This window comes from Equus asinus, chromosome 21 (assembly GCF_041296235.1).
Source record: "Equus asinus isolate D_3611 breed Donkey chromosome 21, EquAss-T2T_v2, whole genome shotgun sequence".
In the NCBI taxonomy this organism is placed as follows: Eukaryota; Metazoa; Chordata; class Mammalia; order Perissodactyla; family Equidae; genus Equus; species Equus asinus.
The window spans coordinates 53280808-53293357 of NC_091810.1; the positions used below are offsets into that span (position 1 = coordinate 53280808).

General features: G+C 52.6%; 1 protein-coding gene across 4 annotated transcripts in view; it reads left to right on the forward strand.

The window, feature by feature from the left end:
- ZDHHC3 (zinc finger DHHC-type palmitoyltransferase 3) overlaps window positions 1-12550 on the forward strand; it is a 57452-nt gene that overhangs the window by 32454 nt on the left and 12448 nt on the right. For 2 of the 4 annotated variants that reach the window (XM_014852441.3, XM_014852443.3), the window contains exons 4-7: window positions 5647-5743; window positions 6429-6510; window positions 6621-6716; window positions 10766-10896. In XM_014852441.3, coding sequence (XP_014707927.1) covers window positions 5647-5743; window positions 6429-6510; window positions 6621-6716; window positions 10766-10896 — 406 coding nt within the window. The remainder of the gene's footprint in view (window positions 1-5646; window positions 5744-6428; window positions 6511-6620; window positions 6717-10765; window positions 10897-12550) is intronic. The other 2 variants (XM_014852444.3, XM_014852445.3) reach the window with 1 other exon arrangement.

Below are 12550 nucleotides of genomic sequence, written 5' to 3' on the forward strand. Positions count from 1 at the left end.
CAGCTGTTTTCTAAGCATCACCCTGGTGAAAAGGCCCAGCTTGCTTACATGGCTCCTCAGGGCAGCCCAGTGTGGTGGAGCAAGCTCCAGCCTTGAATTTGGAGAAGTCAGCGTTGGAAGTCCAGCACTGTCCCCATCCTACTGTGGGACCTTGTGAGCCTCAGCTTTCTCCTCCATAAAAAGTGCTGCTCCTCCCTAACCTGTTGTGAGGGCTAAATATGAATGACGGAGTCACCTAGTTCAATGAGTGGAAGCCGTTTGTTAACAGAGGAATGTGTGAGTGCTGGGGGTGTGCTGGGTTAAACAGGCTGGACCAGAAACAGGGAGGTGTGAACTTCAGCAAAGAACTTTCGAGTGACCACAGTGGTTCTTTTCTCTTTCCTGCCTGAGTCCTTCGCTGCCTCCACTGCATGGCATTTTCCTCACCGCCTCCTCCTCGCCTCTCTCCCCAGGATGATCCGAGGGAGGTATTCTTGAGTGCTAGTAAACAAATCAGCTTGAGCAAAACAAGAGCTGCTGATTCAGATGAACTCGAGTGAGGGTGCCTGTTCCTGCCTCAGGAAATGTGTGCTGACAACTGCTCCTTTGTAACAGCTCGCAGTGCCCAAGCCGTCTGGAGACTCACAGTTTTCGATAAGCAGAACCCCCAGCACACCAGACAGAGCTGGGTTTGTGACTGATTGAGATGAGAGGCCTGCTACCTCGTTAGAGGAAGTTAGTGCTGGTCTTGCCTGCTCAGGCAAAGGTACACGTGTAGACGCATGTGTGTGTTCCCCTCTTCCCAGTAGAGCCCATGGGATTTAAAAGCATCTCCATTCCCTGAGCCCTGCTGGGTACCCCAGATACTCCCACACCTTGGACCTATGGGTGTTCCTCCCAGCATGGTGGTATGTGGCTGGGTCTCCCTTCCAAGGAGAGGCACTCTGGAACCCCAGGCTGCTTTCACCCTGGTGTTGAACCTCCTCTTCATGAGGACCATAGAAGCATGTGGAAATGCTGTGGGGGGAACCATTTATGCTAATGCGGACAGGCAAGGTATTAGGCTTATGCGTTAGGTTCTTCTTGCGCAAGGAGATGGAGACCTCTGACCCTGGCAAAATCTCACAGTCCTCCCCACCCCCCACAAACACACACATGCTAAGACTGAGACAGTCATGGACTGCTTAGGCCCCTGCCAGGTTCTTCTTTTGTCTTTCTCTTGGTTAGGATTACTGACAAAATTTATATAGCACTAGTGTTGTTTTGAAAGCATTTCATCTACTTTATCTCTAACCTTGAGAGAGATCAGGGCTAATTCTGCAGAGGGTGGTTTAGAGAAGCTAAGTTTCTTTGCCCAGAGCCCAAAGCGGGGATCTGAGAGCAGAGTTCTTTCCATCACACTGCGCTGCCGTACCCTGATCGTTTCTGAGCTGGGGCTAAAATGTGGTAGGTGCCTTTTTTGCTTATAATTTTATTCATAGCCAGTGAGATGAGATGAAAACCTATACATAGAGCATGGTCCACTTGGTACCTTCTTGCTATTTTCTTTTCTCTTTCCCTCCTGGGGCATCCCAGTCTGATGAGGTGGAGCCCATTTCCTAGGCCGCCTCTTTCCCCATCTGTCCCGTCAGAGCCTTCACTCAGCCGACCCTCGCTAACTGGGGTTCTGGGCTTGGCTCTGGGTTGTAGTGGTGGGTTAGACATGGCCCCGATCCAGGGACCTCCTGCCCAGGCAGGACAGATGCACTTATCCACCATAACACCGTTCGGTAAGTCTTGCTGTAGGGAGAGGCACAAGGCCCTCATGGACACGGCTATGTTTCCATGGAGAGCCATTGCCCAGGGTGGGCAAGAGGACCTCAGCCAGCTCCTCTGGGGCTGAGTACCAAGGAAAGGCCCTCGGACCTCCCTGGAGAGGGAACACATAAGTGCAAAAGAACCTGAATGCACGTGAGCCGATGAGCTTGTCGGGCTATATCAAGCTTTTGAAGGAAGTGCTTTGGGGCCCGAAAGATGGTAGGGAACCTGGAGAAAGAGGGGAGGAGAAGCATCCACCCTCTTGTAAAGCAATGACTTAAAACATAGAAGGGGGAGCCAGCCCAGTGGTGTAGTGGTTAAGTTCATGCACTCCACTTTGGCAGCCTGGGGTTCACAGGTTCCCGGGTGCAGACCTACACACCGCTCATCAAGCCATGCTGTGGCAGCATCCCATATACAAAGTAGAGGAAGATTGGCACGGATGTTAGCTCAGGAGCCATATTCCTCAAGCAAAAAGAGGAAGATTGGCAACAGATGTTAGCTCAGGGCCAATCTTCCTCTCAAAAAAAACAAACAAAAAAAACCCCCCAAAAAACCATAGAAGGGGCCTGGGAAACCTTGAAGGCAGGGAAACCAAAAAATACTTCCATTTAAGATGTTTGGTCTTTTCAGTGGCTGTTATTGCATGCTTAGAACATGTTGCTTGGGGCTGGCCCCATGGCCAAGTGGTTAAGTTCGCACGCTCTGCTGCAGGCAGCCCAGTGTTTCGTTGGTTCGAATCCTGGGCGCGGACATGGCACTGCTCATCAAACCACGCTGAGGCAGCTTCCCACATGCCACAACTAGAAGGACCCACAACAAAGAATATACAGCTATGTATCGGGAGGGTTTGGGGAGAAAAAGGAAAAAAAATAAAATCTTTAAAAAAAAAAAAAAAGAGCATGTTGCCTGGCACTTGGTGCCTATACCCCAGGAGCTCACCAGCCTGCAGTGTCTCACACACGAGACACTGGAATTGGTGCTAGAGACGAGTGCAAGGAGAAGGCTGATGGACAGGTGAGGAAAGTGAGCAAGGAGGTACCTCGGAGAGGAAGGTGTATTTTGCCAGGGAGCAAGAGTGGAAAAAGGGCGCTCTGGGAGCCTGCCTTGGCTGCTGTGTCTGGGGAGGGGACCACTGAGCCCCCTGCCCACCATGCAGTAGGGGCTGGGAAGAAGGCTGGCTCTGAAGTGACTGATTCTCAGTAGGGTGTTGGGGGTTGTGGGAGGAGGCCCATCTTTTTTCTTCCTTTTCATGACAGATGGTACCTGAGGTGAACCAGCTGGGCAGGGTGTGGGCAGTTACCACCCTGGGCCTGGAGTGTCCTTCACTGACCCCCTCGAGGACCCACCTCTAGGTCTTCCCCTAGTACTCTCCTGGCCTCAGCCCCAGAGCCATTCATTCATTGTAGCTGTGGATGAGTCAGCCTCTGAGCAGGCCTCCAGCCCCAAGCATGGATGGTCCTCCCCCATCCACGTGCCCACCTGGCCCAGGAGCCTGCTGTTGAACAACCCTATAAGCCAGAGGGAGAGGTGCCATCTTGGCATTTCCTGTCTTTGAAAACAGGAAACTCAGAGACCAGCACTCTGGACCATTCTTTGCAGCTCCCAGTGGGCTGTCCTCACTCTGCCTGCCCCTTGAAGGATGAGTAGTTTTCTAATTGTGTGGCCCAGTGAGACTTAGCCCATTGTGAGATCCAGCTTCCCGGGGTTCAGCCCTGGTGTCTTCCGAGAGGCTGGGAGGAGAGCAAAGGATGGATTTCCTGTGAGAGCTTGTTTAAACTCTTGGACAGCTTTCCGAGGATGTCAGGCCACTTGGTACCTCTCTGTTGCCAAGCAAACACTGCCTCTGAGCACCCACTTGAAACCCCTTTTAGAAATAAGTGCAGACGGAAGAGAAACTACTCAAGAGCCTGGATCAGGGAGGTAGTTACCCTCTGGAATTTTGTCCCCAGACAGGGAGGGAATTAAGAAACCCCAGCGCTGATTGTCTTGAGAAGGACATGCAAGAAATGGACTGTAGGAGGTGGCTCCATGGAGGGAATGTGGGGCCTGGTGGCTGGGATGCAGGGAGCAGCTCACTCTTCACTGTCTTCTCTGAACTTTTATGATTGTGTACTGGGAACAAGTGTTACCAATTAAAATATATATTATGCATATTCATAGGTATTTTTTAAATTGGTAACACACATAGAAACAGAAAGAGAGCTAGAGACAAGGTAATGGAGTTGCTGGTACCTGAGTTTCTCTTTATTTCCCCCCATGTCCCTTTCATGCCTCCCTTCCTTACCCTGCCCTCCTGGCCCCCAGGGAGATTCTAGAGCTGGGCTAGCATCTCTGAGATGTGCCCATTCCCAACATGCCTGTGTTAGCAAGGCCCTTTAAAGTTGTGGAAAAGAGCAAGGGCGGAGACAAGTGTGACTCCAGCACTGGTCTGAGCCAGGCCCCGTATCTGCTGTCACCTTTTCCTTATGACAGTACTTCCTATGGATGGGAACCTGCGACTTGAAGTTTAGCTAGTCTGAGCGGGGTAGCTCAGCAGCCCCAGGTCTGCCTTCCACCGCCAAAGCTCATGCCATGCTGAGGAAAGGCCACGCTTCCTCCTGGGATGTGGGTGAGCCCTGCAGCCTAGAGTCGCTGTGGCCTTGCCATGGAGCCCTCCTTCAGAGTGATCTGTGTTCCTGGCCTGGAGTCTGGGGAGCAGCTCACCTCCTCACCCAGAAGAGCTCCCCCCTCGCTTTCCCTCCCCGTCAGCCGGTCACCCAGAGCTCAGCAAGCACCGTGGTGTGAACTGATGTAGCCCTTCTCCTGTCAGCAGGGCCCTGACGCCAACCATTCCTGCAGGGCCCACCACTGTAGCCCATGTGCACTTGATCAAGACCTGAGGAAAGTTAGACTGAAACTAGTGGAAAGAAAGCTGGTGTGAACTAAGGAACTTTCAAAAGAGAAATCTAATTGTATTTTTCCCAAGCTTATATTTATAGTATTTCAAACCATTGTGAACAAATAGTGCCCCTAAAATAAATGTTAACGAATTGAAAAAGAAACAATTTTTGATGAGCCCATCTATTGGCAAATGGGTCTTTCTAAACTTGAGCTTTGGAACGTAGTTGCTTTCCAGCCCCCATTAGCCTTGGACTCTTGATTCAGATTATTGCTTGGCAAAGGGGTAGGGAGGGTGTTTGCTATCAAGTAAGCCTGAAACAATCTCAGTCCAAAAATGACCCCAATAACAAGTTAGTAATTTGCAAATTAATGAGATTTCTGATCAACCTTAAGCTCAAATGACCTTGGTTGAGTGGATATTATCTTAGAGCTAGGAGGTCCTTGCAGGGGGCTCCCTGCGAGCCTGAGACCTCCTGCACTTGGCCAGCTCTCGACTCTTCTAGCGCTCTCTTCCGTCAGCCACACCCTCCCTGGTAACACAAGGCAGTGCTTTGGCAGAAGTTCCACCCAGCACCAGATTTTTGGTCTTTTGGGGAAATTAGGAGCAGCTGTTTTCTGTATCTCCTCTCGTCCTGTCAAGTTTTTCAAACTGCTTCTTCATTCTGTCCTCTCAGTAAACCAGATTCTCAGCTCAGTGTTACCTCAGGAGAGTAGCCTCTTTCTCAGCCATGTCAGTTCCATCTATTTTTATGTTAAGCAAGACAAGAGGCCATGGAGGTGAATGAGTGTCCTCCTGTTTGGAATGACTGTGACCCTGGGGGTGCTGACCCTGCTTTCCAAGCCCCTTGCAACACACACCTAGCAAAACCCTGGGCAGTGCCCGAGGAGGCCATTTCTGAAGAGCGGAGCTGGAGCATGGGTTCTGTGTTCCTCTCGGGCCCTCCTGCCACCAGCACCCCTGAAGGTCTGCCTCGTGGGCTTTTTCAGTGTTTGTAAGCGGTGCATTCGGAAGATGGACCACCACTGTCCCTGGGTCAATAACTGTGTTGGCGAGAACAACCAGAAGTACTTCGTCCTGTTTACAGTAAGTCAGCTTCCGAATTCTGCCCCACGCTCCATGAAGCGATGGAGTGCTTTGTTCCCTCGAAAATTCTTAACACTCAGTGTTCAGAATACTGCCTGGCCATGTAGACGTCCACCTTTCTGCCAAAGTTCACCTTGGTCAACAAGTGCCTGCTCCTGAGCCCTTCACTGGAGCATTTAGAAGTGGGTTCAAGGTGATTAGCTGTAAGCAAGGCCTGTGTTCTGGGCTCCTATCCCGAGTGTCCAATCTAAGTAGCTAAAGAAGGCAGTTTTCGGGATAGCTGCAAACCCACCCTCGGCTGCAGGTAGGTGGGGTATGTTTAGTGTGAGGGCTGGGGGGACCGTTGGCAGTCAGCACCCTGGCTTTTCAAGTGAGGAGAAGCAGCAGGCTTGGAGCTCCCCAGGGCAGCCCACCCCACCTGCAGCCCAGGTCACACCTGGTGACGGGTGCTTGTTTCTGTTCTTGCTCCACACGCTCGCAGTGAACGGCTGCTCACCTCAGACCCAGGGCTGGGGGCAGGGGAACCAGTGGGGAAACCACCAGATGCCTCTCTGGCCCTCTCCTGGTCACTCCTCAGCCTAACTAAGTGTTCCTGAGTGGGAGGTTCTGAGCGTCCCTGTCCTGGGAGCCTGCACAGTCGGAAGGACCTCACCACAATGGTGTCTGCACTGCTTTCCTGTTTCAGATGTACATAGCTCTCATTTCCTTGCACGCGCTCATCATGGTGGGATTCCACTTCCTGCATTGCTTTGAAGAAGACTGGACAAGTGAGTATGTGCCAGGGCTTCCCTCCTTGCTCCGGGGAGCGGGTGTGACCTGAGTGGAGGCGGGCTTTTTGTTTCCATCATCGTGCCAGGGGCCAACCTCATTTTATTAGATCTCCTGCAAGGCTATCGACTGACCAGGAAAGAAACAGCAGAGGCCCGAATCTCTCTTCAGGGAAAAAAGCCACCCCTTAAAGTCAGTTCCACAGGTAAAGTAGTAGCTGGACAGACCCTCTAGCCTCCGTGCCCAGGGAAAATGCAGGCCCCAGCACAGAGGCAGGTGCCAGGAGTGGGCACTGTGCCAGGAGACTTGTTTCCATGTCTTTAAACAAGGTACTCTAATTAAAGGTCATTTTATTCCAATCTTGCAGAAATCCATTTTTAACTTTCTTGCTAGGACATGGAGGTTTTTTGTTAATTTGTTTTTTGTGTTTTTGTGTTAATTTGTTGTTTTTTAACTACTTAATCACCAATTTACATTAAGATTGTAGACAAATTCTTTCTGCTTTAGAAGCATCCTATTTAAATGTACAAATGCTGAGGAGGCAACTCCAACCAGAAGATTGCATAAATCCTGAGGGGAAAACAATGGATGCTGAAAAAAATAAATAAAATTTTAAAGAATAAAAATAAGAAGTAAGTGTTTTTTAAATTGAAGCTGGAGGAATGAAGAGGGGCCACTTGCTGGGCCAGATCTTTCACACATACCATCTGTGAGACAAACATCTTGAGCAGGAACATTGTATATCCACTGTTTTTCCCTTGATGGGTCCCCTTTTTCATTTCATCATCTTTTAGAAGTTTTGCTCTCCCTTTACTTACTGATGTCTTGGACATTTTCCTGCTATTATTATTCCCCAGAACTTGTGAGGCTGTGAAAAGGACAGTATCTTTAGCTCCCAACCAAATATGAAGAGGCTTTCCCTGCCTCTGTTCATAGCTTGCATCTGCCCCCTCCTACTCTGCTAGCTCTGCCCCCTGCGCTGTCTGGCTTGACCTCACCTAGGGGAAGAAAACCCCATGCATATTAGTCAGCTTGAGCTGCCATAACAAAATACCATAGACTAGGTGGCTTAAACATTTATTTCTCATGGTTCTGGAGGCTGGGAAGTCCAAGACCAAGCCAATTCATTTCCTGGTGCAGGCTCTCTTCCTGGCTTGCAAATGGCCACCTTCTTGTGGCAGAGAGAGAAAAGTAAGCTCTCTGGTATCTCTTCTTATAAGGGCACTAACCTCATCATGAGGGCGCTCCTCTCCTGACCTCTTCCAATCCTCATGACCTCCCAAAGGCCACATCTCCAAATACCATCACTTTGAGAGTTGGGGCTCCAACACAACTTTTAGGGGGAAGCAGTTCAGTCCAAAGCACCATGTCTCCCCAGTTTCGTGACTACCACAGTTCTGGCATAAGCCAGAGAGGGGAAGCTCAAGCCACTAGAAGAGGGAGGGGCTGAGTGGGTTTCTGGAGATCATGCCATTCTGTATAGCTAGTTGGGTCACCAGCAAGTTCTTTGGTGAACATTCTGAAAGGACACATTCTGCTAGGCCCTGGGATCCAGTTCAGCTCCAGATGTGGTCTTGGCAACTTTGATGGTGGAGTCTGACAAGGACACTTTATCCTCACAAACACCACCCACCCATCCTCAGGTTAACAGACATGGGCAGTGATGAGAGTAACACAGACTATCAATGAGGCAGAATGTATCTATCTTTTGAGTGGAGCTGGCAGGCGCTGTTTTGTTAAGGCCCACTTAAAGCTAGGCATGGCACACAGGGCTTTTTGAGCAGTGCCTTATTTCGACCTTATATCAAGCCTGCAGGGTAGAAGAGAGGCTCCCTGCTTTGCAGATGACAAAAGTTGGGGCTCACAGAGGTTGAGCAAGTTCCCAAGCTCACACAGCTAAGAAGAGGGCCTGTGCTTCAAGCCTCAGTCTGGAGCAGGGTGTTCCAGCCCTGTCTGGGTGACTCTAGTGCCTCTCTGCATGCTCATGATTGTCTTTGGTCAAGGTTCTTGATGGAGAAGGCTCAAGGCACCCAGTTCCTGTGGCAGCTAGGTTAGGAAGGCACCAGACAATCCCCAAAGTGGAGGTCTGAAAGTTGGCCGTATGTGAAGTTAGTACCATCACTGTCCAGCCCTGGATGAGCTGTTGGGCCATCCAGTTTGTGTAAGAATGGGCAGGGGGCTGTCCCCCAAGGTGAGGACACTTGGAGTTCATATTTAAAGAAGGGTAGGGAGGTTGTTCCACATTCCCTGGATCCCTGGATCTGGTTCCTGCCTCTTCAGATTCCATCTATAGTTCCTGGGGCCAGCCCAGGAAGGGAAGAACGCTGGCAACTGCAAGAATGGAAAATGGGCCACAGCACCGGGCTTTGCCTCCAGCTCCACGGTCAGGAGCAAGACACCTCTGCCCAGTGAGCATCCCCTTGTGCTCCGGCTGGGCCAGGCCAAGCTGTGCAGATGTTCTCATGAGTTCTCAATCATCCCACTGTACAGAAGGGCAAACTAAAGCTCGGGGAGCCAACCTCTGGCCCACTTTCTTTTCTGCTCAGGCACTGCTCCAAGGTGGGTTTACAGCAGGGAGCCAATGTTCCCACCCTCCTGGAGCTGGAGTGCAGTGGAAGCAGCAGATATCGAGCAAGGACAGAAAGAAGCAGGTGATTCCACAATACACAGGATAGGAAAGACATGGGGCTGGAACAGAATATTACTAGTGGCATCTTACAGCTTGAGGTCAGGAGTTGGTGCCAAGATCCATGCCCTGCCATGTCTGCCTGATTTCAGAGCCCTCATCCTTCCCACCACCCCTCGAGAGTCCAGGCAGGAAGCTGCCACACCTGGGGCCAGCCCATCAGGCTGCTAGACCACCTCAACCAAGCCCTGCCCAGCAAGGAACCAGGAAGGGAAACCATCTGGAGGCATTAAGTTCCCGAGGGAAATGCGAGAAGATGAAGGCATTTAGACGAGATATTCCTTACCGTACCACTCATACAGTGCTGAGTTCCCAGATTTGGGAGCTGGTTCCCAGCTCCTTCCCAGATATGACCTCCTTTCCCCTCCTGAGGTTTCTGTGAGGGAGCCAGCAGGGCAGCTCAGAGGGGTACTTACTCCCTGAATTCCCAAAGCCCAGTGAAGTCCCACCCTGCCCTCCGGGATTGGACCTCTCCAGCCAGAGAAACAGGCCTGAGCCCTGGAGCAATGAGAAACGTGAACCACAACCCGGGCTTGACAGGCCCAGGTGGCTGTCAGCGAGGGCAAGAGTCCTTGGGTAGTAGCGCCAACCACAGGGCCAAGACTGCACTGCCAGTGTTATTAGCCATCTCCCAGTGGGGGCCACATTCCCACAGGGGTTTCCTGAGAGGCTGCCTTGGTGGAGCCAGAGAAGGGGCTCTCCTGCCTGCTCGCCCCCAACCATCTCCCACAGCACCTAATGCTTTTCTCTTCAGTGGCTTGAGTTTCTGATTTAGACATCATTCAGACAAAGGACTCTGCTGTTTAAAACAGAACCACACATCTAGTCAAACCTCACTGCTCTACAGTGGAGGGAGTAGAGGCCTGGGGAGGGATGGCTTGCCTAGGGTCACACCCCAAGTCAAGGTGGGCTCGTAGAGGGGGCCAAGAGAGTGAAAGCACTGCTTCCATCGCTCCAGCCTTGGGGGCTGACTGTCTCAGCAATGCAGATGCTCCTGAGAGGGGGCATTTCCCATGGGGGCTATCTCACATCTGGGTCAGGGCCAGAGCAGGCAGTCAGACTGCCCCCTGGTGAGCTTCAAATTCCAAAGCCACTGAGTGGTCCTCCAGACCTGCCCTTTCCTCTCACCCGCCGACAGAGGCACAGAGCAGGGGCTTCTCATACAGGAATGCCCAGAAATCTCATGGGCAAACCAGGACTGGACTGAGGCCCTTCCACCTGTGCAACCTGTGTTGTGCTCTGAGGAGAGGAAGGTCTCCTGTGATGTCGTCAAGCTTTCACGCCTCAGCCCTGAGTCCTGTGTGCCAGGCACTGTGCTTGGCACCAGGATACAGACATAACGTGCTGGCCGGGAAAGAAACAGCAGGGAGGGGAGGCCCCGGCACGAGGGCTTCCCTGAGGGAGCGCTGGTACAGCCCTGCGTGGGGCAGGATGGTCACTGCCAAGACCTGGAGGCCCGGGACGTGTGGCCCCCAGGAGGAACCAGGCCTGCTGGGCTCAGGGCACTGGGTGATGGGTGGTGGGTGGCGTGCGGTGGCCCTGAGCCCCATGTGCTCCTTCTCTTTCAGAGTGCAGCTCCTTCTCACCACCCACCACCGTGATCCTCCTTATCCTGCTGTGCTTTGAGGGGCTGCTCTTCCTCATTTTCACATCGGTGATGTTTGGCACCCAGGTGCACTCCATCTGCACAGATGAGACGGTAAGCAGGTGGCCTGCCCACCCCCTGCACCTGGGGTTTGGGGGGACCTGGGCAGGTGCTGCTGGGAGGACTGCTTGCAGACCAGGCCCTGGGTGTGCAGGGCACATTCTTCCATTTGCAGTGACACTGGATCTTTGCACACACATGAGTCCTCCCTGCTTGGGGCCAGCATGGAAGGTCACACCAGGAAGGGGCGCAGCAGCCTTGGTGAAGGCCTCCCTTTGCCACAAGTCCTTTCATCTTCTCATGATGGTTCTGTCTTCTGCACAGCACTGTGTTGGGCACTGTGCTCAGCACTGGGACACCCTTCCCATCCAAGGGCCACAGGCCTAGAGACAGGGTAGTGGACAAAGGGTGCCCTAAGCCAGGTGGCATAGGCAGGGTCAGCTTCCCAGAGGAAGTGACTTCCAGACTATGTCCTGAGGGCGGAGTCAGGAGACAGCCCTGCCTTGAGCCCCTGAGAACAGTGGCCAGCAAGCTCTCGCCTAGCCTCTGGGTTCTCTCTGCTTGGCCCAGATCTGGTCCTCGTCCACTGCCTTCTCCCCACCCCTACCTTCCACCTACTAACAGCTCCTTCTCTGGGAGCTTCAAAGCTGCTGGCTGAGCCAGACTGGAGTCTGCTCCCCTGGTGTCACTGCCACTACCCTTCCACCTTCCTAAAGTGTCTGAAAGCCTCAAGGTGGTCAATCCATGGCTATAATGTAGGCCTTTCTTCCCTTTTGGACTTTAGGGTCCAGGTAAGAGGCCCCAGGAGGAAGGGGCAGCACTTAGCTCTGGGATGAGGAGCAGAGGCGTGAGGTTGTCAGTCCATCCTGCCTCTACTCCTGGCTTCCCAAAGTCCCCCTCAGGTGGCAGCTCTCAGGAGTCGTCTAGGACCCTGTTGCTGGGGGCTTGGGGCCTGTTGGGTAGTCAGCCTTAGGTGGAGGCTCAGAGGAAGACCGAGTCCTTGCCTCTGCTGCTGAGGCCCCCCTCCCTGTGGGTGTGGAAAATCAGCATGCAGAGAAGAGAAGGACGATGCTATCTGGCTGCCAAGGCACCATCATTTGGATCTGTGGGAATTCTCGATGGGTTTAGAAGGCTTGGGGGTTCTCAGCATCTTCTTTTATTTTATAAGAAATAACAACATTGCAAAAGAGTTTCTGTAAAAATAGTGTCCAGTGGTGTAGATCCAGCTGTGTATCCAAACATTAAATATGACCAGCTTCTCTACATGAGCCCTGCAGGGAACCCAGAGGTGACTGTCCGGCCCCCCAAGCTGTTGGGATGCTGCCAGGCCACACAGGCCATGGTCTGGGGGAGCCAGAAGGAGAGCTGTCACAGAGCCGGCCCTGGCTGCCCCTCCCCTCAAGGCCGTTCCTAAAGAGAGTTGTGTTGGAAAGGAAAGGAGAAAGGAATGAGGGCCCTGAAGCTCATGGGAAAGGGTGTCTTCCCCTTGACCTGTATCTTCCCAGGTCCCCAGGCTGTGAACAGAGCTCACAATGGGCTGTCCCCTCAGGCCTCCTCCCTGCTCCCCACCTCCTCAGAGACCACAGCAGACAGACCCCTGGCCAGGCTCCTGCCAGGCTGCTCCTCCCCTGTCCCTCTGGGCAGGGGCACATTCTCAGGCCCTGCCCACTGACCAGCTCCATCTGAAGAAGAGAGAAGGGAAGGGACC